Source organism: Myotis lucifugus, unplaced genomic scaffold (assembly GCF_000147115.1).
Source record: "Myotis lucifugus unplaced genomic scaffold, Myoluc2.0 scaffold_93, whole genome shotgun sequence".
In the NCBI taxonomy this organism is placed as follows: domain Eukaryota; kingdom Metazoa; phylum Chordata; class Mammalia; order Chiroptera; family Vespertilionidae; genus Myotis; species Myotis lucifugus.
In genome coordinates this window covers 1,053,093-1,079,779 of record NW_005871141.1, presented here as the reverse complement: position 1 = coordinate 1,079,779, position 26,687 = coordinate 1,053,093, and the positions used below count along the sequence as shown (strand labels likewise).

The window sequence follows — 26,687 nt, the reverse complement described above, 5'->3', positions numbered from 1 at the left end:
TAGGAACCTGTACACACACGGATTCATACTTGTAAAGACACATATTTTAATTTATATAAAAGCTTGATAAGATAATATGGGTAATTTAGATTCTTTCCTTTCTCTTGATATAAAATCTCATACAGGAATATAAATTACATTTTAATTAATATTTTACTTCTAAATTATATAAGTAGAATTTGTGAAAAATCCTTACTTGTAGGCTTCCATGTTTTTTACATCATTTTCAATATCTTTTTCCATTTCTTCTCTATTTTGTATAATTTTCAATTTCAGTTTTTCACAGTCTTCTATAGCATCTTGAAGTTCTCCATGAACTTGTCTGTATAGTTCCATTACCTAGAAATTAAAAGAATATCTTGCTAACATATGCACATAATGGCTAATTAAAAGAATCAGACAAAAGACAGATCAGAAAAAGGACCTTAGACTTAGCTTCTATTTAAATAAAAAGTTCTTCATATCGATTTTCTTCCTATACTCAGTCTACTGTTGAGCACAGTTTCTGAGATTCCTCTCCCCTGAAGGCATAAATACTGAGGATGTACAAAAGCTACTGAAGAGAACAACTTCAGCTCTCCAGTAAGCAGGACCAAAATAAAACCATCACCTTGTCACCCATACAAAATTGCTACCTTTTACTGGTTTTATTGTTCAAATACTGTCTTGTAAAAAAATCAGAAAACACAGATAAAAATAAATGAAATAACCTGAAACCTTTTCATTCAGGAATAACCATTATTATCTATATATATAAAAGGCTAATATGCAAGGTGTCCTTCCCACTGTCCGACCAGTCGCTATGACATGTGCCTGGAGCAGATGCTCAACGCAGGAGCTGCCATGACGCACACATGCCATTTATAGAGAAATGGCAGTGCAGACCTGGCCGACAAAGCAACACTCAGCTTCCCCCAAATGGGACACAACCCCGCCACCAACCCGGAGTGACAGTCCACCAAATCGCAACCAACGCTGCTGAGACTCCCCCTACCCCACCCCACCCTGGCCAGCCCGGAAACGGCTGCTGTGGGCTGCAGATAATGACGTCCCATAGCAACACCCAGCTTCCTCTCCCTAGCGACTAGCCTCTATACCCAGGTGGAAACATTTACACTTTAACCAAATGTCTGTGAAGTGTTTTCTGTGCCTCATCTCATGTGATCCTCACAGAAGTCCCGGAGTAGACAGACAGCAGACACAGTGGAATCCTATTTTTTTTTTTTTCATTAGCCAGAAAATGGAGATTTAGAAAGCTTAGAAACTTGACCCGACTGAAAAGAAGTAAGAAATGGTGGACCTTGAAACAGTAACTTCAGGTTTTCTCACTGTGCAGAATATAGTGAAACACTGCTGCAGCTAAATATTTTACCCTTTGTTCTCCCTGCGTGATCTACAATAATAATCTGCTTCATGTTGATATTTACTGCTGTGTTGCTGACAGTTACCTGAAAGAGAAGTTGGGGTGCTTCACTGGGCTAGAAAAAGTTTAGCTACATCAGAAAGCAGGTCTAATTAAGCAAGTTTATCTATATACATATAAAAGGCTAAGTTGACTCGCACATTCGCGATACATATAAAGCTCTCACTGGTGCCAATCACACGCGTGTGTTTCCACCTGTCATTGTCAATCTCGAATTTGGTTGACACCTCTATTATAGAGAAAGGGCGAATAGCGATATTAAAATATTTCTTCTAATTGATTTCCTTTCAATGTGCACGAATTTATGCACCAGGCCGCTAGTCTTATTATAAGTGTCAAAATATTCCATTTTTATTGTCTTTATGAATTAGTAACATAAACACTCTCCCGTCTCTCCCATCTCTCTTTTCTGTCACACTAAGGAGAAGGGTGGTTATCCTGGTCATCAGGCAGAACTGAAGGACTGGAGGTCCTATTAGCAGTGGGAGGAGGGGTAAGAGAAGACACTAAGGAGCAAGGAGTCCTTTCCCCAAGTCGTAGACCAATAGGAGGCAGTTGCCTCCTGGGAAAACAATAAATCTCATTATTTAGCACAGACAACAGTAACTCCTACAAGATTTTCCTTTAGGCTCGGGAGTGTAGGGTATATACATAATTTTTTTATTCTCATCATAAATAAACTTTTTTACTTTAACTTTTTAACTTTTTTTCCATAGGAAGTTTCAGATAAATGTACAGGGCAGGGGGTTGGGGATGGAGGCTCCTCCTACACCCTTCACCCAACTTCCCCCAATGCTAGTAGCTTGTGTACCTACAATCTGACACCAAACCAGGAAATTGCCATTGGTTCAGTCCTTAGAGCAATGACACATTTCACCTGTAAAATAATTTCTGATTTTAGTAGTTTGACTTTTCTCATTTTTTCCCTTAATCAGTCTAGCTAAATGTTTGTGAATTTTGTTATATTTTTCAAAAAGTCAACTTTCAATTACTTTTATTATCTCTATTGTTTTCCTACTACCTACAGTATTTTATCTCCACACTGTAATCTTTATCATTTCCTTCGTTCTGCTTTTGGGTTTAGCTTGCCCCTGTCTTCTAGTTTCATAAGGCATAAAGTTAGGATAGTGAGTAAATGTGGATGCTTACAGCTGTTAATTTCTCCTATGGACACTGCTCTGGCTGCATCCCATAAGTTTTCATGTGCTGTGTTTTGTTCACATTTATATCAGACTATTTTGTAATTTCCCTTGTGTTCATTCTCTCTCTCTCTCTCTCTCTTTCTCTCTCTTAGAAATACTTTAATTCCCATATATTTGTGAATTTTCCAGTTTCCTTCTATCACTTCTATCACTGATTTATAGTTTCATTTCATTGTGGTCAGAGAAGATACTTTGCATGAATTCAGTCTTCTTACATTTATTAAGTAGTGGAAGCAAGATGTCAGAATGTAGGACAAAATTTCACAGGCATAGAAAATTATGAAAATGGGACTTATGTTATCTTAATAGGTTTATCTATGAGCATTTCTAGTTTTGATCATTAGTGATGGTAGTTTGATAATGATAGAGAAGTCACTGAAGTTGAAGAGGTCAAAGGTCATGGTGCTTAGGGCTTCACATGGTGCTTAAATTACTTCACTTAAAGTAATTTATCTTCCTACATTTAGGGATAATATCTGATGTCCTCTATTTTTCATAATATTCTTTAAGGACAATTATTTATTTTTCAGGTTATAAATGTTTAATAGAAATTAACATCTCAGGCATGAGAGAGAATGCTTTCTGTGTTTGTAATACAGAGGCAAAATTGAAGATCATGATTAATTTAAAACTTAGTTTCTCTGAACACTTTATGGTACATGATTTAAAAAAAAAAAGACCAATCATAAGTAACACTTTCTTTTCCCTAATCTGCAACACAACTATTTATCAATTATTTATTTAATTATTTACCCATCATTCAAAAGCATTTTAGGGCTCTTACTATGTGACAAGTAATGTTAGTTGTGTTTGAGAATATTCAGTGTTATTATAAAATACTTATCTGTAAAGGATAGTATATTCACTTATATATTGTGTCACATACACAGAGCGTGGAGAAGCATATCACTTGAGAGAACAGTTTTGTAATTAGAAACCAAGGGGGAAATACATGTTTGCATCAGTTACAACTTTCTTATTTCCAGCAACAGTGAGTGCCTCTTGCTAACTGAATCGAAGGGAAATTTATTATAACAACATCAGTGCCAGGAACTGGTCTGGCATTTGAGAGTAAAGATCTCCCCTACGTCAAGAAAATCTGTTGCCTTTCCTTTTATTATTTCACATCCAGATTATCTTCTACTTCTAATCAGAACTATTAATATATGGAAAGTTCTATTCTAGGCATTTCCACATATTAATTGATTTCATGTGCACATGGGACTGGTGATGCAGGCACTGTTGTTATCACAGTAATTTTATACGTGAACTGAGGCACAAAGGTTAAAGAGAGACCTAAGGTCTAGGGATTCAAACACATGGACTCATGCTTTCGAACCCGTTCCTGAAACACTACTCTAGCTTACTTTCCTGCAGTATCTATGCACATACTTGTATTGCTCTCTGAGGAGTCATTTGGGTCTCCCCGTGTTCATAATTCTGCTTTTCATTTTTGAGTTTTGTCAGTTATTCTCACACTATGAAAGAAAAATGCATTGCCCTATCACTTTCTTTGTAAAGTATCACTTATTTGTAAGATGTCTGTTCCCTTTTACAGCAGAGGGTTTTCATATTTGGGTTGCATGACATCTGTAACCCTTCTTCACAGCACCCCAATCTCATTACAGAGCAATACCTTCCCCTGTGTCTTATACCACAGTGGACGGTTTAAACACAGTCCCTGCCTCCCTCTCCAAAAGCCAAGAGGGCCAGACTCGCACTCACTTTGATCCCTGTAACAGCAAGAAGGGGGTCAGCTGACCCAAAGCCAGGTAATCAGATTCTTTTCCGGGAATTTAAGATGCAATGAGTGACACAATGACAAGGAAAGAACGGCAAGGCAATCACTGCATTAATCGTGGCTGTACTATTCTGGGTCCTCCAGGGAAACTGAAGCAACAGGATGAAGAGACGGAGAGACAGAGAGAGGGAGGGAGGGAGACGCGGATGGGAGGCGGAGGGAGGGAAAGAGATGGACTGGTTTGAAGGCATCGGCTCATATGATCATGGAGGTGCAAGTCCGAGAGCTGCAGGGTAAGCCAACGCGCTAGAGGTGCGGGGAAAGGTGTAATCCAGGTCTGAAGGTGAGCTGCTGGCAAAATCCTTTCTCACTAAAAGGAGGTCAGCCTCTGTTCTAGTAACTGGAGAGGCCCACTCATGTCATGGAGGGCAGGCTGCTCAATCCAAGCCACTGATTTAAATGTTACTCTCCTCCACAACACATCTTCATGCAAACATGCAGATTCACGTTCGACCATAAAATATCTGGCCACCTGGCCCAACCAAGTGGACCAAAAACTAAAAATAAAAAATAAATAAAATAAAAAACTAACCATCACACCAACCCTCACGGGCTCTACACAAAGGCTGTGATTTTCCCATCCTGCCAGGGTGCCTTTTCTAGTTTTCTTCCCGTTCGGTTCGCAAACCTGCTCTCCCAGCTGCCTACCACCCGGCTTCCCCTGCCTTGCACAGGCCTTCGTCCACCAACAGGGGAAAAACACACCAGGCGATTAAAGGGACACCAATGCACACACCTACTGAGACATTCTAAAATACAACAATAACAACGTTGACAAAACTGTGAGGTGCTACAGTGGGGGTCCGGTTTCAGGCGGGACTGCTGTGAAGTGGAAGTGGGCGCTGCAGCCACCAGATCCCTGGTAGTGGAGGTCTAGGCAGTGGCTGAGTGTGAAAGGCTGGGTCAGTCCGCCTCAAGGACGGCTCCCAAAACACAGTCAAGGATCCTCCCTCCCTCCCATGAGAAACACCGTGAGAAAAGAGAAACTGGGGTAGGGCTTGTAGCCTGACACATCTCCATCCAACTATACATGAAAGGAGGATCGCACTAGAATTCCTGCCCATGTGGAATCTCCAGCCCCGCTATGACGCCGGTAATATAAATTGCTAGAGACTCTTTGGAGAGCAACTGAACTCATCTAATAAAGCATAACCCATGAGCCAGTAAACACCACACTAGATATAGATCCAAGAAAAGTTTACAGGCACATAGAAACGTGGCAATAATAGCCTACTATTTATAGTCAAATCAGTCATTTTGCTGCTAAATATCGGAAACAACTCAGATGACCAAGAGAAAAGAAAATGGTAAATAATAAATTGTGAGATATTTGTTTGATGAAACATGGCAAGTAAAATGAATGAAGTCGACCTACTAGTATATGTATCAACAGTTGCTTGATCTCTAAAACAATGTCAGAATAAAAAGCAATTTGTAGAAAGTTACCCAACATTTGATACTATTTGAAGAATTAAAAACACTATGTATTGTGCATAAATACATAAATATGTATAAATATACAAATTTTGCCTAGAAACAATTTCATGGAAAGGTTGTCTTTGGAGAGGAAAATGAACTGTTGAGGGGAATACAGGCGATACTTGACTTTATTTACTTTAAAAATTATCAAAAGCAAATATGATACAAAGTTCAATTTGTTCATTTTGTGGCAGGTATAAGTAACTTGGTATGTTTCTATAATACCATCCACAAATAGGAAAGTTAAATGATAACCTTTACTGCGTGTTTACTGGCATAATCTTGCCATGTTTCATCAAACAGATATCTGACAATTTATTATTTACTATTTTCTTTTCTCTTGGTCATCTGAGTTGTTTCCGATATTTAACAGCAAAATGACTGATTTGACTATAAATAATAGGTTATTATTGCCACATTTCTATGTGCCTATGAACTTTTCTTGGATCTATATCTAGTGTGGTGTTTACTGGCTCATGGGTTATGCTTTATTAGATGAGTTCAGTAAAGGTGAAATTACAGCCTTTACTGGGTGTACCTGTTAATAATGCAGATTTTTTCAATAGATGGAGTTACACATATGTTGATATATATGCAATTTGATATGTATGCTATTTTGTTGTATTGACAGCAAGCTTCAAAACTTCATATGTCAAATTTGCTGATGGTGTTAACATCATAGATATTTTTACATTTAAAAATGTCGAATTTTGTGCCAAAAAATAGCATTTGCGGGAAGTTTTAATTCATTACTTTGTTTTGAAGAACAGTGCTGCTGAAAGTTATTGTATACTTTGGGAAGCTTAAGGTGAACATGCCCCATCTCAAGATACTTGTGTGCTAACCGGTTTGGCTCAGTGGGTAGAGCGTCGGCCTGTGGACTGAAGGGTCCCAGGTTCGATTCCAGTCAAGGGCATGTACCTTGGTTACGGGTACATCCCCAGAAGGAGGTGTGCAGGAGGAAGCGGATCGATGTTTCTCTCTCATCAATGTTTCTAATTCTCTATCTCTCTCCCTTCCTCTCTGTAAAAAATCAATAAAATATATATTTTTTAAAAAGATACTTGTGAACACTGGTTTAAATGCTTTAAAAGTGATGATTTCCGTGTGAAAGACAAAGAATGTTCAGGTCAACTGAAAAAGTTTGAAGACCAATAATTACAAGCATTATTGGATGAAGATGTGTGTCAAACTCAAAAACAACTTGCAGAAAGATTAAATGTTGCTCAGCAAACAATTTCTGATCGTTTACAAGCAATGGGAAAGATTTTAAAGGAAGGAAAGTGGGTGCCACATCAACTGAATGAAAGACAAATGGGAAACTGAAAAGTCATCAGTAAAATGTTGCTTCAATGGCATGAAAGAAAGTCTTTTTTGCATCAAAGTGTGACTGGCGATGAAAAATGGATTTATTTTGAGAATCCCAAAAGCACAAAATCATGGGTTGATCCAGGTCAACCATCAACATCGATTGCAAGGCCAAATCGCTTCGGAAAGAAGACAATGCTCTGCGTTTGGTGGGATCAGGAAGGTGTGTATTATGAGCTTCTAAAACCAGGTGAAACCGTTCATACTGGTTGCTACCGACAACAAATAATCAATTTGAACCACGCTTTGATCATGAAACGACCAGAATGTGCCAGAAGGCATGGCAAAGGAATTTTGCTTCATGACGACGCACCATCACAAACTTCAAAACCAGTTAAAGACACGTTAAAAGATCTTGCCTGGGAAGTATTAACCCACCCGCCGTATTCACCAGACCTTGCTCCTTCAGATGACCACTTGTTCCGATCGATGGCACATGCACTTTCTGAGCAGCACTTCAAAACATACAAAGAAGTGGAAAATTGGGTCTCTGAATGGTTTGCCTCAAAACAAGAAAAGTTCTATTGGGACGGTATCCACAAATTATCTGAGAGACGGGGGAAATGTGTAGCTAGCGAGGGACATTACTTTGAATAAAGCACTTTTGATGTTTCTCTTAAAATTATCATGTTTTCTCTGATTATAAAATCCACATTATTAACCGGTACACCTAGTATTTTCATCAACAATGAAATTGACTGATACATCCTACTTGTGTTCTCCTTCAGTTCTACTTACAACTTGAAAAATTACCATGCTGTTTTAAACCTCCAAAAATTATTAGTAGGTTGACTAAATATTATTAATGCCCCTAAATATACAGTAAGGGAAGACCACGCAGTTGAAATGAATACCAATCAACTGTATGGTATATAGTTAAATAATTCCTCTGTGAAACAAACAGCAGGTCAGTTTTCAATGAAATGAAAACCTTTAAAGATATATTAACTTCTTATATTTGAAATATTTTTATAACCAAGTAACAATCTATAATTCGTTTACCTGAGATTTTTTTTTACTGTATTTCCTCAGATTTTGAATTTCCTGCATCAGCTTTGAATTCAGCAGAGCACTGTGTTCATTCATGTAATCTATGTCTGCTTGGACCTTCCCATTAGCTTCTTCCCATGCTGCCTTTTGTTCCTCTAAATGTTTTATTTTATACGATTTATTTTCAACATGCCATCGTAATTCCAGAATATCTCTCAGATAGGTCTCGTGTTCTAGACAAACAATGATAAGAACAAAAAATTCTGATTTTGAAATGGGAGTTTGATAATAGATAAATATGACATATTTTTGTTTCAGAAATTTTTATCTGGAAATCCCACCAAATATAAAATGTTATTTTATCATTGCATTATAAAAGCTATTGCTCTCTGCATTTCTCACTGAAGGGATTAAAATAAAATATATGCTTTCTAAGCTAATAATTGTTTAAGTATAGCTTTGCCTATTGCACCCAATAGATACCCTGGGTTATATATAACCATCTACCTTTGTTTTAAAAAGTCAGTCATTATCTTGTGAAGTGTCACATTATAATCTCCATGATGATTTTCTGTGAGATATTCATCCCTTCTCATTTCATACTGCATGCTCTCACGTATTTTATTCATGTTTCCCACCTCCAGTAGCTGTGATGCATCCCATGTAATTTCCCTCAATTTCACAGCTTAATATTACTTTTCTTTTCTAATAAACCCTTTAACCAACCACTGAGTTGTTAAGTAATATAATTTTCTTTTTTATTGTCTTTTTTATCTCCATTTTTGCTTTTAAAAAGTCTTAGTCCTTATTTTCATTTTCAAACTTCTCGTTTCTAGAAACATATTAAACATACTTATTTTAAAATCTACTGTATAATCCAATATCTGAAAACGTTTTGAGTAAGATTCTGTTGTCTATTTCTACTGATTCATGCTCATTAAGTATGGATCTTTGTGTGCTTTATCTGAGTTTTCTAATATTTGCTGTTAAGCAACTCCTTACCTTGAAATTTTAACTGAGATAAAATTTCAGTAGATCTTTACATTGAAAAAGATCTACTCTTACCTGAGCTTAGAGTGGTTTTTATATAATTTTTAGAGTTAACTCTTTAAATATAGTTTTATTGATTTCAGAGAGGAAGGGAGAGGGAGAGAAAGAGAGATAGAAACATCAATTATGAGAGAGAATCATGGATCTGCTGCCTCTTGCACGCCCCCCACTGGGGATCAAACAACCTGGGCATGTGCCCTGACTGGAATCAAACTGTGACCTCCTGGGTCATAGGTCAAACTTCAACCACTGAGCCCTGCCAGTGGGGCTATAGTTAACTCTTTAGAAAAAGGGCTGAAAAAGAGCATAGACACAGCCTGGATTGAAGTCATTCCCAGCCTCGGCGCTGGGCCCATTCCTGCTGCTCCACTTCTTCCCCAGGAGGAAGTGAACAAATGGAGTTCAAGCTATTACCTCTGGGTCACTTTAAAGCAGCGGTTCTCAACTTGTGGGTCGCGACCCCTTTGGGGGTCGAATGGCCCTCTCACAGGGGTCGCCTAAGATCATTGGAAAACACATATATAATTACATATTGTTTTGTGATTAATCACTATGCTTTAATTATGTTCAATTTGTGACAATGAAATTGGGGGTCACCACAACATGAGGAACTGTATTAAGGGGTCGTGGCATTAGGAAGGTTGAGAACCACTGCTTTAAAGAGAGAAAAAGCCACTAAACCTACATGTAGCTCACTTTACTAAAATAACAAAGCCAAGGAGCCACTGGATTGTATCAGGCACAATCAGGGGGGAAAATGTAAAAAAATGTGAACAAAAATTCTGATCTTTTCTTGCCACTCCCTGAAATTTGTATGCCCTACCCTGGGAACTACAGATTTAAACTTATAACATTCTAACAGGTGTATGTGTGAGTTCATTTTTACACAGTATTTGAGTTAATGGCTATTCTCCCAAAGTCATAATGAATAACAGCACTCTCTTTTCTCTCAAAGGTGTCTTGGTTTAAATGCCAGGTTATGTAAGCGCCCTACTGTAACCTATGTATAAGACAATAGATCCTGAATTAACATTTTTACCCTCTGATAGCACAAACAACTTCCAGCCTTAGGAAGACATATAGTCAGGCATGTTCTGATAGGCAGGTACAGTGTTTGCAGAATAAGAAATCAAATGCTTTTAGACTGGTTAATACCTCACCGTAGGTCCCTCCCTCTGGCGTCTAAAAGACAGTGTTTTCCTTAGAAACATTTGTTACCTGCGTGACTCCTGGAAACACCTTCAGTTTCATTGCCTCCTAGAAGTTACCAATAAAACTTACTGCTGAATTCCCCAAAGTAGATGCATGCAGTTGCTGAAATACCCCTTAGCACTCTCATGTTTTACTATGTTTAAAGATGTGGCCAATACCACTAACTGGCAATCACTTTCAATTTCTAGTCCTCAAACACTATAGTCATTATATGAAGCATGAGCAGAAAGTTTGCATGCCCCCTGGGTCCCATGAATACAAAGGAATTTCAAACACCGGTGACAGCAAGTCCAGGTTTGCTCAATGCATTCCTTCCCACTAAGCATTGTCATTAACAGCATCTATTAGAAGTGTACCCGTTTGGATGCAAAATCCCAGTAATAGGGTCACTAAAACAGAGCTGATGTTTTATTCCGCGCTACAATCGATTACTCATGCCTGCCTAACAAAGTCAATGGTGGTACGATGAAACAATCCTCATTATTACCTTTCTGCACAGCCATGGGCATTTCTTGAAGTCTCCAGATTGACCAATAATCAATTTTCTTGTTTATCTTCTTCTTTCGTGACTGTTGTCGCTTCAGAGCTTCTTCAGCTTCTGCGCGGTCAGTTTCTAGACTTTTGATGAGAAAAATGGCCTCTGACAGTAACGTTTCCATTTCCTGCTTTAATTCTGGACACTTCTCATCTTAAAATAGGAAAATGCATTCACATTTGTTAATGAGCCAGCCTATAAACTGGGCGGTGGGAACATGAGTACTAATTGTATCACTATATTTAGTATTTATATAATTAATAAGAGAATTTTAGAAAAACAAATTAGCCTTTTAAAGACCATTAACTTCTAAAGACATTATCACACAATCATAATGTTGATTATCCATTTCGAAAGACAGGTTTTTAAATGGACATTTCATAAAACGATTAGAATAGAAATCTCAACTAATATCTTCCATGTATATCTTATCTGAAGGAAAAAAACAAGTGCTCTGTTTATAAGCTGCATTTTGAAAATACGCTTGTGTTTCCTTCACATTCTATGAGAAAAGCAAATCATAATCATCACACAGCAGATACATATTGGACATCCTCAGGTGGTTACTAGAAACAAGACACAATATTCTTTATCTTATCAGCTAATAACATTCCTACTTAGCCTTGCCAAAATTTTATTGTTGTTCCAAGATTCTACTTATTCAGTTATAACACAAATTAACTCCTTTAATGAGAGATATTTGTGAGTCCTGGTTCACAGCTCTTGAGTGACATGAAACCATTACTATGACCATTCATCTATTTATGTAAGAAATGGATAGAGAGCCTGTGAAGTCCAAGGCAATATGCTCTCTCCCTGGAAACAGATCAGTAAGGAATACAGACACAGGCCACACCCTGGTGACATTTGCACTTGTGAGCGATGGCTTTTGCCAGAACGTGACATAACAAGAAGACAGAAGCGAACACAGTCTCAAGAAAGGCAAAGCCCCAAAAGCACGGAAGCAGAGGAGAAACAGTAAAACCGGATCTGGAGGAAAGGCAACGCACAGGTCTCTGGTTTCTTTTGCTTTGTGTTTGGACAATAAGGACAGTAATTTCCTAGGAGAAGGTGGTGTGACATAATGGTTATAAGGGGAAGCTGAGCAGTCACACAGTTTCTTCTAACCTATGGTCTTGGCTAAGAAATCCAGCATCTCCCTGAGTAGAATTCTTAAAAAGCAGGTTTCTCAATTGCAAGGTATAAAATTTTAATTTTATTTTTCCAGACCTCTCCTTTATTTGGCCTCTATTTATTTCATCTACAGCCTTCTTTTTTTGTTTTTCAAATTCCACCACATCCTGTAAACTTCATATTCTTAATTGTCTGCTTTGTTAAATGCCAATATACACATTAAGCACTGGGTTCTCCAACCAACTTTCTATCCCTTCAATCTCTATAACAAGATTTCAGCCTGAAACACATGATGGCATTACTGGCACTGAAAGTAAAGCATTTCTGATTAGATAGATTTCTGTCCGAAGGTGAGGTGTCCATTATGTTATTGCAAGATGTCTTTTTACTGTTTCTATCATAGCATCTTAAAATAAATGCTGTGTGTAACTTGGAAGGCCTCCAATTCATTGCATTTAACACCTCAATTTTTTTCTAGAACACTATCTCAATTAGTTCATATTGAGTGAGCAACCACCTGACATTTTTAGCATAAATATTTGCAATAGATCTTCCTTATCTTTTTAAAATATATTTTATTGATTTCAGAGAAGAAAAAAGAAGGAGAGAGAGATAGAAACATCAATGATGAGAGAGATGCCGCTACTGGCGATCAACCCACAACCTGGGCATGTGCCCTTGACCAGAACCAAACCAGGGACCCTTCAGCCCACTGAGCCAAATCCACCAGGGCAAATCTTCCTTATCTTGATACTGTCTTATGTTTTAGAGTCAAATGTACATGTTTATAGTACACATAAGTGCAGTTAATGTAATGAATAGTGTGACTACTCATATTGTTTTTTTCTCTCGGCATTTATCATGTGAAAAATTAAGTAATAAGTGAGGTTTTCATCTTCACTGTAGACGTAAATAGTGAAAACGGTAGAATCAGAGCCTCACTGTGAATGGCAGCTTTGAATAAAATATTCTTGCTTTTAAAAAGTTCAGTGTTTATTAGTTACCGTTCACTTAAGGAAGGTGTTTAACAAATTTTTGTGGTAAGGAGTGGGGAAGAATTAATATAATATCATGAATATATTCAAATACACTGAAGAATTTTAACACACACTTTATCCAGTATATGAATTATTTTACATTTTGTAAAATATTAATCTTGACAAAAATATTAATCTTTACATATACACACACACACACACACACACACACACACATATATATAGTAGATATGTGATGTCCAAGATGGTAGCCATGAACCCCATGTGACTATTTTCACTGAAATCTATGTTAAAGTTAAACTTAAAAATTAAATGCCTCCGTCTTACCAGCCACATTTCCAGTTCTCAGAAACTGATGTTCTACTGGCCAGTGCAGATACAGGAGTCTCTGATTCTCACAGGAAGCCCTCCTGCACAGAACTGGGACTGTAATTAGCTTCTGGAGCAGTGAGCCGGGATCATACACACTTAGGACCCAGACAAGTACACGATACATAGTAGTCGTTAATGAATATTTGTTGAACAAATGTCTCATCAAATTATATAGGAGGCTCTTTCCTCTCTTACACACATAAGAATTATAAAGCTGTTAGACGTTATGAAGTGAAAATGAGAACTATATGAAATAAAAAGTCAGTGAGCTTTCGAATGCAGCTGTGCGGATCTAAGTGTGCGGTCCAGCCTTACCTCTCTCTTCCTTGGGTTTGACCTCTTTGCCGGGCTTAGCGACTTTCCTGTCTTTTTCCAGGTCCTCTGGGGAAGCCCTGCGCCTGTGGAATGGTGGAGAGGGAACCAATGACTCCAGGAGGGCTGTGCTCCAATTTCGTAAAACAAACGTTAGGTGATGCTCTTCCATTGAATTGGAAATGTTTGTGGTGAAACTTACTATATACACACTAACTCTACTCTCCTGGAGATTAACACAGCAACATTCTAATAGATAATGGGCTTACTGCTTCATGGTAAATTAACAGAAATCTAAAATCTGTTACAAATGATCTGAAATTTTTTAAAATATATTTTCATTGATTTCAGAGAGGAAGAGAGAGGGAGAGAGAGAGAGAAACATGGATGAGAGAAAATCATTGATCAGCTGCCACCTGCACACCCCACACTGGGGTGGAACCCTTAACCCAGGCATGTGCCCTGACCAGGAATTGAACCGTGACCTCCTGATTCATAGGTTGATGCTCAACCACTGAGCCACACCGGCTGGGCATAAGGAGATAATAAAGCAGTTTGTTTTTTAAGAAATTGGTCTTTCCTAAAGATTTGCTATTGAAAAAGGGATTTTTTTAAAAAACATAAGTTAAATGAGCTATTTTTCTAATTTTAGTTTAGCAATTTCTGGGGAATCAATATGAATGACAAGGAGCAAGAACACTATTTCAGATTTGAAGTTTAAGGTTTTAGAAAAATGTACAAATTAAAATGTTATTTCTTTTCTAAAAACTCTTTTAGCTAAAGTCCTATATGTTGAATATCGATATATTTCTCATTATCAGTATCACTTCTTGGATCCTAGTCTATGTTTCATTGTATTTAAACAACATATTTTTTTCTCTAACAAAAGTTATAAGAAAATAAGTATAAATAGCAAAGCAAGGAGTTTTGTTTTTTATTAAATTATCATTTTTCTTATTAAAGAAAGCTGTATACCTGACTACCATTTCCTATCTCTGATGGCTGCATATTACATGTTTCATTGTTATTCTGCAATTTATTTAGGAAAGTCTGTCTATTCTGAGGTCAGAAATATATTCATTATATCTTCCTTCAGTTTTAATTTCATTTAAACATTTCTTTTGAAAAAGGTAATGCATTTTTTCTTGTTTGTTTGCTTTTAAAAATAAAAAAAATAATTATCTCAGCATCTATTATTAAATAATGCTCTCCCCACTGTTAGCCTCCTTTTATTGGGGTGATTGTTGCTGTTTGTTAGGGGTGGTTGTTATTTAATGATTCTTTTAAACACTTTTCGCAACATCTGCATTCTTTGTCACGTGTGGCCACTACAGGAAGTGTTTCATTAGCGTATTGGTGAGCTTCTGTTTTGCCTGTCAGCTTCCGTAGCTAGAGCCAAGAGAGAGAAAAGGGGGGGAAATGCCTCCCAATCCTCATAGATGGGCTCTGTACTGGAGGACGCCTTCAGTGCTCATCCAGGCCGTTTATATCTCTTCCTCTTACCATCCGATCTTGCCTAAAGGTTAGCCACAGGTCAAAGTTAGGGTCTTCTTGGTTCTTGGTTCTCCCCTGCACATGTCCAGCATTGGTCATCTGTGTACATGTCTCAATTCTCCAACATATGTGAGAGCTCTGAAAAGCCTCATTTCCTCCGGTACCTCTGCGCTCAGCCTCTTCTTTCCCAGGCACTCTGGTCTGTCCAATGCTGGTCCAACTTTTACCAACAGCCTCATACAGGGGTGGCAAGGATATGCCTTTTAGCGCTTCCAACAAACACTCGCTGGAAGTGGTCAGACAGGTCACGACACTGAACCACAATTCTTCTAGCAGAAGGTCCCTGTCGTGCCCTCTGACACCAGTGCAGGAGGCCTCTTCGGGGCCTCCTCTGACCTGGGGGCTGGAGGAGGCAAGGAGGCAATTGAAAATGCCACCGTGGTCTCCTCATAAAATGCGGCAGACTCTTCATCAACTTCTTCCATGGTTGTAGTGAGTTTTTTACTAGATTATACATTTTGGAAAAAGTTGATTCTGACCAATTTTTACCAAATTTATAGTTGCTTAGTGGTGGTACAGAGCCCTGGAGATCCCTACTCTGTCATTTTCCATGATATCCTAATTCTTACTTTTTTAAAAAATTATATTTTAGTATCTAACATGAAAAAATCTGCTTTCAATTTTCTGTTCCTTTTGAAATAAAACTCCTCTAAGAAGATTAATCATCTAAATGTGAACATGAACACATAAAAGAAGCATGACAGGTTCTTACCATTCTTCCAACGAAGTTTCAAACTGTCAAAATAAAAGATCTCAATAAAAATCAAATTTTAGACATCTCAGAGAACAATAGCAAACTTAACTTATACTTGAACTCACTGGTAAAATTGTAACTACTCCACTTCACATATCCCATTATATTTCTGTCAAATTATATACTCTGTTGTTTCCCAAACAGTAATATACTTCTACTATCTACTCTATACTTTCCTTATTACTCCCGCCTGACTGTTCTCACCTTTCATCATCTGTGTTTCTAAATCTTACACCTTTATCAGGATCAGTTCAAATGCCCCTTATTCCCAAATGACTTTCCACACAATCTGAATCCATGACATCCTTTGAACTTTAATATATCACAAAAGAGTGGAAGACACATAATTTCATGAGTTCACAAACACTCAGTTTTCCATAATATTATCCTTGTCTTTTCTCTCTCCTGGACTATACACTCTTTGGAAGGAGTCTTGTTCTATGATATACTCTAAAAGAACCATGAGCTTTAAGGGGCATAAGTTACTAAAAACACAAGGAATATATAGTCTGAATGTTATGGGTTTTGTAGATAACCTCCAATTCAAGATGTTAGATTGGGCATATATCATTACTTCTCTTCAATTCCCATTTCATACCAACATTTCTGGAGAAAAATATATATGTCAGTCAATAAAATTATTGGGACATATATTTTAAAAGAATACCCAGAAATAGAAAGTAACCTGATGAGACTGAGAATGAAGACAGAGCAAAGAAACGTATAGCTCAGAAGACAAGTGGAGGTCCTTTCAGGGGAGATGAGAGGCTTCTCTGGAGAACTCTTGCAGAATTCCCAGGCTGTGAGAATAAACAGGCGGTAGACAGCCAAGCTAATAATAGAAGGGTGGCCTGTGGTGAGATGAGCAGGTATCATTGCTTCCCCCCCAAGAATCCAGACTAGGTGGCTGAGAAGTTGCCTCCTACTCGTTGTTATGAGGACTCTCTCACCACACTGGAGATCTGCCTAAGATGGAAAGGTTGTCTAATAAATATGGAAGTTATGGTTCTAGAGAGAAACAAAACAGAGCCCATGGAACTAGCAAATTCTCCCGTAGACACAAACAGGTGGGAAGGAAAACAAAGGCAGATTTCACCAATAGTGAAGATATCCCAAGATGCTACAAATTCAAATGTAAGCTTATTACATTGAGGTCCTCTACTATGTTATAATCTTACTAGAGGCCCGGTGCACGAAATTCGTGCAAGAGTAGGCCTTCCTTCCTCCAGCTGCCGGCACTGGCTTCCCTCCAGCACCCGGTACCTGGCTTCCCTCTGGCCGCCACAGGCACCCGGGACCCAGGCTTCCCTTGCAGCCCCTGCTTTGTCTGGAAGGTTGTCCAGAAGGATGTCCGGTCTAATTAGCATATTACACTTTTATTATTATAGACTAGTGGCCTAGTGCACAAAATTCGTGCAGGGGGGGGGGGTTGTGCCTCAGCCTGGCCTGCACCCTCTCCAATCTGGAACCACTTGGGGGATGTATCAGAGATTTGGTCAAGAGGGTCAGATGATTAAGTAGTAGGTTTCAAAATTAAAAACAAATATGAAATGTGTAATCAAAGCAAAGTTTTCCAATTAGAATTCTGAGCATTTTGACAATCATGTGTTTTGGTCCTTCTCACTGACCTCTCAGGGACAGATGACATAGCACAGTGATAAACAGGTTGGTCTTAGATCTCAGACACACCTGCCTGGAGGATGGTTTTGCCATTGACCGTGAGACCTTGGGGAAAATCAACCTCTGAGGTCATTTCCCTCCTCTGCATTTCCTTACAAAGTTTCAATAAGAAGCCAACAAAAGCATGCATATTAAGCCTATGATATAGTATAGTAAGCACTTAATAAAGTTTTATTGTCATTACTATTGATGACAAGGTTATTTTTGTAAAATATATTATTTATATTTTAAAGAATGATTTCTAAATACAGACAGTCCCCCGACTTAGGATGGTTTGACTTAGTAAATTTTGACTTTATGATGGTACGAAAGTGATACACATTCAGTAGAAACTGTACTTTGAATTTTTCATTTAAATCTTTCTTGGATTAGCCCTAGCTGGTTTGGCTCAGTGGATAGAGGATCGGCCTGCGAACTGAAGAGTCCCAGGTTCAATTCTGGTCTAGGGCACACGCCTGGGTTGCAGGCTGGATCCCCAGTCGGGGGGCATGCAGGAGGCAGACAATTAATGATTCTCCCTCATCATGGGTGTTTCTCCCTCTCTCTCTCCCTGCCTCTCTGAAATCAATAAAAATATACTTTAAAATAAATAAGTAAATAAATCTTTTCCTGGATTAGTGATATATAGTAAGAGACTCTCTTGTGGCACAGCGAGCCACAGCTACACAGTCAAGGGGGTAAACAACCAATACTCTACAGCAGGGGTCCTCAAACTTTTTAAACAGGGGGCCAGTTCACTGTCCCTCAGACCGTTGGAGGGCCGGACTATAGTTTAAAAAAAAACAACTATGAACAAATTTCTATGCACACTGCACATATCTTATTTTGAAGTAAAAAAACAAAACAGGAACAAATACAATATTTGTATTTGCATGTGGCCCGCGGGCCGTAGTTTGAGGACCCCTGCTCTACAGCATACTCAGTGTGTTAGAGGACTTTGCCCAACTGTAGTCTAGTATAAGTGTTCTGCACATGTTGAAGGCAGGCTCGGCTGTAACAGTGGTGAAGGAAGAGAGGAAGCACAGGTCTCTGCTCTCTGGCAAACTTACCCTCCCAGGTGAACACACTACTTATGCATTAATTGCTTAGAAATATAATCTTTAGAAGAGTGTCAGGATGTTTTTATCATTTCTAAATCATCCTTTGAAAATAATTGAATGTTCAGCAGTTTCAAGACTGAACTCCCTTCAGAATAATAAAGGCAAACTAACAGGTTAAAAAGACAAAGAAGGAATAATTATATTCTGTTTAACAGACCTATTAGGTATTTCTTTAGAACAAAATAACTCATTAAAAAGGGCACACTGTCCTTTCATACACCAGTGTCCTCGTCTAATCATCTAATCAGTTTAGTGTCCCCCAAAAAAAGAATGTAAATACTATTTACTAGTCAAGTTGGCTTATGGAAATTACTACTTAGCATGATTGCCTTCGGATAAAGAAGAAACAGGTAGGGGGAGGAATCTATTTAATAAGGTTGTTTCACCCTTCTGAAGTGAGACTATCAAAATCACGTCCAGATTAGAAAATTAGACCGCTAAGCAAAGGTTCTAGAACAGGGGTGGGCAAACTTTTTGACTCGAGGGCCACAATGGGTTCTTAAACTGGACCAGAGGGCCGGAACAAAAGCATGGATGGAGTGTTTGTGTGAACTAATATAAATTCAAAGTAAACATCATTACATAAAAGGGTATGGTCTTTGTTTTTTTAGTTTTATTCATTTCAAACGGACCCGATCCGGCCCGCGGGCCGTAGTTTGCCCATGGCTGTTCTAGAAACTATTTCAACTTTCGTAAAAAAAAAAAAAAATCCTTGGGTACTTTAACTAACATACCTTTGTATGCTTTACAGCACTTGTAACAGTGTTAGCATTTTAAATGTCACTTACCTGTTTCAAATGTCCCTCTATTTTAGACTCCACATCTTCAATGTGTGAAATCATTTTGTTGACACATGGTGATGGAATATTTACTAAAGAACAGCTGTGACGCCGAGATGGGTAACCAAAGTAAATGCCTTCGTACACCCCTAAAGATAAAGCAGGCAGTGGAAGTTACTCATCAGTTATACACAGTGTAGTAACCTTGATGTTGAGAACATGCAAAAATATTCAGCTTTATTAAAACTAATACTCAAAGTTTTAACAACTAGGTAGATAAATGTGTCACAATTACAGAATGAACCTTCTAAAATTTTGAAATCTAAAAAAAATCATATATGACTTAAAATGTAAGAAATAAAAATGATTCTAAGAAGCGAGAATACATTTTCAAACTTAAGTTTAAGTGTTTCATAGCATTGTGAACTAACTATGGCGGGGGAGGGGGAACGAAGTAAAGAAAAAAGGCAGAAAACAGTAATTCATTTGTTTCTAAATAAATTCTAAATCAATTTTAAAAATGACTTTTGAATACATTTTAAATTCTCCCTTCAAAGTGATTCCACTTCTTCCAATGCAAATAATATCCATCCACTCATATATTGAAGGACTTCTTCCTTAAATCCAGCATTAGTTTTTCTTGCTGCAAAAAATAAAACAAAGTCCCCTTCATCCTCATAATAACCTCATTTTCTACCTTCCATTTCTGAAAACTGGAGTCTCTTACAGAGAGTGATTGCTGTCCTCACCAGAGCATTCAAGTTGTGCTCATCATCAAATCCACTCAGTCTGATGTGCCTCAGTGCCTCTAATCCTGGCATGTCCCGCATCATCTGAAGGCTGCAGAAGCACAGCATGAAACTCCACCAAAGTGCTTACTTGCAGTCCTTTTGTGCCTAAGGACTCTACTGGGCTGGATTATAGCTGCTCATCTTAAAGGATTATAGTTACTGATCTTAAATGCAAGACACAAAATAGGGTTGGTGCCTCAATGAGAAGAGTGTGATGACCTCATTTCAATTGACCCTGAGAAACACAGAGGTAATGCTACTGCCTACTGACTGTGCCTTTTGTTTCAATGCCAGCCTACAGAGCTGTCCATAATTCAGGTATCTCCATTGCAACTGCCGTCTTTTAAACGCAGTCTCCTAATCTCCTCCTCCAAAAGTACAACTTCTATGGACATATATACATTACCTTGATTTCATAAGCGAGGAAACGAAGGCTGAGAGAAGTTATAAAACATGTCAAATTCCACACAACTGACAGGCGGGAGAGCTGGTACTTGAACTCCATCTCCCTGGCTATGGACTGTAAGCTATACTACAAGGGTTGTTTTCTTATATTTAAAAATGTGGCAAAGAGAAGCAGTCCTATGAACATATTTCAGGGCATCTCAAATGCTTCACATATCACTTGTTTTTGAATGTTCCTTCAAGATACCAGTTTACTTTGGCATACTGAACACATATACTTGCTATGACTATTTCCCATGTGTTATATTACATATTTCCTCTCTAGTTCATACACAGAGAAATGTATACTTTCATCTCTGTAATAGTCAAAGGACCAAGTATCTGGATAAGGGCATGTTGCCCTTCCTTTTAGAAATAAGAAGATTTTAATAGACATTTAACAACTAGGCAGTTGTCCTTACACTCAAAACATTTGCTTTGCTTCATTAAACGTGGGGAAAACAAGGATGGTAATGACTCATTGAACATTTTTCTGCAGGTGCCACTTTCAACCCATTGTGTGATTACTAACTGATTTCCATAGCACCCCTATGGCTTGGCGTTAACATCGTACATGCAGTACAGTGTGGAGTGTAAGATACTATGAGTTATATTTTGCATTGAAATTCTGGAAAAGACTTGGCATCATAAGCAGCATGAGGATTCTAGAGTTCTTCTTACTGGTTTTATCCTAACGTATGCATGGCATTGGTTAAACCTCTGCTCGGCTTTGCTTTTTCATTTTTCCCACCTTAAAGAGGCACCTCGATCACTGACTACATTCATTCTTTTTTTTTTTTTCACTTGACTGATAATTAACTCTGCTTCCTAAGCTAAAACTACTCAATCTCTAACCCGAGATTTCTCATTTAATAAGTGAATGGGTTGGTAGGGTGCCATATAAAATATTTTTCACCTAAAATCCCATGATGCAATGAGAATTAATGGTCTTAGTCAAACGTTAATTGACAGAGCTGCTCCCAGTGAAGGCCGTGCAGGTGGTCAGGGTGGTCAAAGAACTCGGCTCAAGCAGGACCCTCATCCTCTCTAACCATCTGCCCAACCCCAATGTCCGTGCTCAGCGTCAGTGTATAAGCGGACAGATCCTCCTGTATCTGGGCCAGAGCTGAGGTTTGTGGAGACTCTGCAACAAGAAACTTCCATTTGAGAGAAAATATGGACTGGCTGGTTGCGTTGTAAAAATACTATGTTCATGAACTGTCAACTCTCCTTGCTCAGTGACATGGGTGTGTACATGATTTATTCACCCAGCCATAATAATTACCATGCATCTGGAATTTTAGAATGGTAAAACTCAAACCCTATAAGTGGATATGGGAATGGGTAGAATGAGACGCACTACAGAGGGCATGAATGAACTTTCTGGAAAAATGGAAGACTCTAGCCCGGCCCGTGTGGCTCAGGGATTGAGCGTCGACCTATAAACTAGGAGGACAGGGTTAGGGCACATGCCCGGTTGGGTTGCAGGCTCAATCCCCAGTGTGGGGTGTGCAGGAGGCAGCCAGTTAATGATTCTCTCTCATCACTGATGTTTCTATCTCTCTTCCTTTCCCTTCCTCTCTGAAATCAATAAAAATATATTTTAAAAAATGAAATATTCTATATCCTGTTTAAGATAACGGTAAAATAAATCTGTATATTTGTCAAAAGTCACTGACTTGCAGACTTGAAATGAGTGAACTATATTGTACTTAAAACTTACCTCAATAAATTTGTTTTATAACAAAAAAAATCACTCACCAGATCTTAGTAACACCATCCAATAACGTCCTATCATTCTCCATCTCATTTAACTCTTTATACTCAAGAACAGAGTAGACACACTTCCCTGAAATGCTCTTCTTCGATCACTTTCTCTCACTTCATTGCCTATTTTTCCTCGTAGGCATGAGTCTTGGTAAGAAATAACTTTCTCTCTTAGTTATCTCCTCTAAGTGCTTAACCCCCAACTAAACATCTTTAGACTTATCTTTACCCTGAACTCCATGTCAAAATGTACATATCCTTCCTAGAGCCTGACCCTACACTGAGTGGAGAAAAGGAAAGGTGGGACCTGCGGGATCCTTTGCAGGATGGGAGGATGACGTTAGAATTAGAATGTACCCATGGAGTTGCTATACCACAAATAAGGAATTCAGAAATTCATGACAACAGTAAACTTCATGCCAAAGCCAGAAAGGCTACAGAGAAAAAGAAACACATTGATATCCTCAGACATAGAGCTGGACAAGATAAGGGATTCATGCAGAGAGCTCTGCCGGAGGGGCCCGGTACATCCCAAGCAGAGAGAATGGTACCCGACTCAGAGTAGATAATCAGGAACGATTTGGCAAGTAAAGCTATGATGAGAGACTAAAGATATACCAAGATGAAACTTTTGATGACAGGTCTACCTCCAATCTACTTGGTATTAAACATTTGGACTTTTTCAAGGCCAACAAGCCAAAGGGAGTTGTGAAGAGACAAACCCATTTGCAAAGCCGGTATTTCTGAAACTAAACTCATTTTCATGCCCCTCAACCTCATTGCCTTTCTTGCATCTCTGTTCCTATTATCAAAGTGTGCAATAGTTAAATCATTGTGGAATCCTCTTTTCATTCAAGTTCCTATGTTATTATCAAATCTTGTTCCTTTATAATGTCTCCTTAACTCCCATCTTTCATAGCCATTGATCCTTCATAAATGAAGCCTTATTACCTTAAGCCTGGACTGTAATGAAAAGGTAATCAGTCTCCTTATATCCTCCTGTAACCAAATCATTCTGCAAAGCAGACTAATATTTCCAAGCATAGTTATGTAACGTCTCTACTTAAACATATCTAGGCCTAGAGACTGAGAAATAAAGTTCAGGCTCTTGAGCCTGAAACTCAAATGCTTCTTGACTGTACCTCAATCATTTCTAGCTTTATTTTAAGGGATTACTTTTACACTTCTCAATCTTCCTGATGCTGTAGTCAAAGTAATATATTTGTTCCATATTTTGTAGGTAAAGAATCAAAATGGCAACTTATTCCATTTTATCCCGTCAAACTGAAGATGTCCAGAGCAGACATTTACTAATCAAGATTGAAAGTTTTTGATATCAAGTTCTCCACCAGAGTGGCTGAAGATATAATTATGAACCCCTGTACATCAAATGTGCACATTCATCATTTCTTTCCACATATCAGCAACACTTTCAGAGATGTTTTATGGATTCTCACTGAACAATTTTTAATTCTGGATTTCACACCTTTAAAACATCAGTCCTCATTCTTCTTCTAAAAGACATATCCTCATTAAACTGGAAGTTTCTAGCACCTGCCAGTGATGGCACAAGCAATAAAGAAAATGTTTAATTTAAAAATTCATACATTTGTGAAATTATAAACAATTAATATAAATAAGTTTGCAATTAACAATATGTATAAATTACAATATTGTATTCTTAATATTGTATATAATTACTTTGTTAACTATTAATTGATACTTAGGGTTTATTGCTCAATAAAACATAATATTGATATCAAAAACTAATGAGTGACTATAAATATAGTTTACATAGATTACAATTTACATTCAGTCCTCACCTTCAGTATTTGTCCTTTTATCTTCATGACAAATCTCAACAGCTTCCTTAGGGGCACCAAATGGAACCAATGCTTGTGATGTGGCATTATCTTTTTGAAAGGAAAGAAAAAGTTCAGAGAGCAGTTAATATATATTTTTAAAATAATTAAATACTATTAAGAAAGTGAAACTACAACTGTCACTATAAGCAAAAACATTTGCACATCATATCTATATATATAAAAGCCTAAGCAACCATTCGACCAGTAGCTATGACGCTCACTGACCACCAGGGGGCAGACACTCAATGCACAGGCATGGAAACATGGAACAGATTGATGAATCTCAGAGAGGAGGGGGGACGAGGGAGGGTGGGAAGAGATTAACCAAAGATCTTATATGCATACTACAGGCCCGGTGCACAGATTCGTGCATGGGTGGGGTCTCTCTGCCTGGCCTGCGGGGACTGGGCCAGAACCGGCTCTCCAACATCCCCATGAGGGGTCCCAGATTGTGAGAGGGTGCTGGCCAGGCTGAGGGACCCCACCAGTGCACGAATCCATGCACTGGGCCTCTAGTATTTCATAAAAGCCTAGTTTCTGGAACATATAAAGAATTCTTACAACTGAACAATAAAAAAGACAAATAACTCAATTTTAAAATAGGCAAAAGATGTGAATACACATTTCTCAAAAGATATACAAATGGCTAGTAAGTACATTTAAATATCCCCATCATGGACGGACCTTGAGAATATCATGTTAAGCCAAATAAGTCAGACAGAAAAAGGTAAGAACCCTTTGATCTCATCCACATGTGGGATATAAAACTGAAAGTAACAAATGAACAAACAAGAAAAACAAGAACTCACAGGCACAGACAACGGTATGGTGGTCGCCAGACAGGAAGGGAGGGATTGTGGAGGGTAAAATGGTCAAATATGTGTCGATGGAAGATGATTTGACTTTGGGTTTTGGATGCACAATGCAATATAAAGGTCACGTATCATAGAAATGTACACTTGAAATCTATATAATTTTGTTAAGCCATGTCAGCCCAACAAATTTAATAAGAAGAAAAATAAAAGATTCTCATCATCATTAGTAATTAGGGAAATGCAAATCAAAACCACAATGAGATGCCACCTCCCACCCACTAAGATGCCTATAATATTATTTTCAAAAGGCGAAAACAGAATTTAACAAGTGTTGCCAAGGATGTGGAAAAGCTGGAATCCTCAGATATTGCTATCTGGAATGTAAACTATTGCAGATGCTTTGAGAAAAATTTGGCAACTACAAAGTTAAACATCAAGTTACGAAACGACCCAGCAATTCCCGTCCTGAGTGTATACCTAGCAGAAATGAAAACAGATGTCCACACAAGAAGCTGTACTCAGATTTTCATAACGTTATGCCTAACAGCCCTAAAATGGAAATGACCCAAACATCCACCTATTGATGAATGTATTCACAACACGTAGACTATTTGTGCAAAGGAATAGTATTCATCCACATAAAGGAACCTTGACAAAATTCTAGTTTAAAAGAAGACAGGCACATAAAGCCAACCGCTTTTGCGAATTCATTTATATGAAATGTCCCAACTGGTGCCCCATCCTGCCTCGCACACCTGCCGCCAGGGCACTTCTGTTACCTCTGAAATGTTGAAATAAATATGGAAAGAAGCGGTATCGGTGTCTATGCTGAGCGATGGCACAGAGAGGGCCTCAGACACCTGCCAGGTGGGCATCCCTGTCTGGGCAGTGTCACGAGGTTCGAGCCGAGGGCAAGACTTTGTAGCTGTGGCTGCGGTGGGCCAAGTGGGCTGCTGCCCTGCTGCCCTCCTGCCCCACTCCTGCCCTGCTGCCCTCCTGCCCTGCTGCCCCCCTCCTGCCCTCCTGCCCTGCTGCCCTCCTGCCCTCCTGCCCCCCTCCTGCCCTGCTGCCCTCCTGCCCCGCTGCCCTCCCGCCCCCCTGCTGCCTTCCTGCCCCCCTCCTGCCCTGCTCCCCTCCTGCCCTGCTGCCCTCCTGCCCCCCTCCTGCCCTGCTGCCCTCCTGCCCTCCCGCCCCCCTGCTGCCCTCCTGCCCTGCTGCCCTCCTGCCCCCCTCCTGCCCTGCTGCCCCCCTTCCCCCCTCCT

General features: G+C 38.7%; 1 protein-coding gene across 1 annotated transcript in view; it reads right to left on the bottom strand.

Moving 5' to 3' along the window:
* CCDC178 (coiled-coil domain containing 178) overlaps nt 1-26,687 on the bottom strand; it is a 349,227-nt gene that overhangs the window by 196,418 nt on the left and 126,122 nt on the right. The window contains exons 5-11 of the mRNA XM_006091677.2: nt 24,569-24,658; nt 19,753-19,892; nt 16,143-16,165; nt 13,880-13,962; nt 11,013-11,213; nt 8,276-8,496; nt 197-339 (exon numbers count right to left, since the gene is read on the bottom strand). Coding sequence (XP_006091739.2) covers nt 197-339; nt 8,276-8,496; nt 11,013-11,213; nt 13,880-13,962; nt 16,143-16,165; nt 19,753-19,892; nt 24,569-24,658 — 901 coding nt within the window. The remainder of the gene's footprint in view (nt 1-196; nt 340-8,275; nt 8,497-11,012; nt 11,214-13,879; nt 13,963-16,142; nt 16,166-19,752; nt 19,893-24,568; nt 24,659-26,687) is intronic.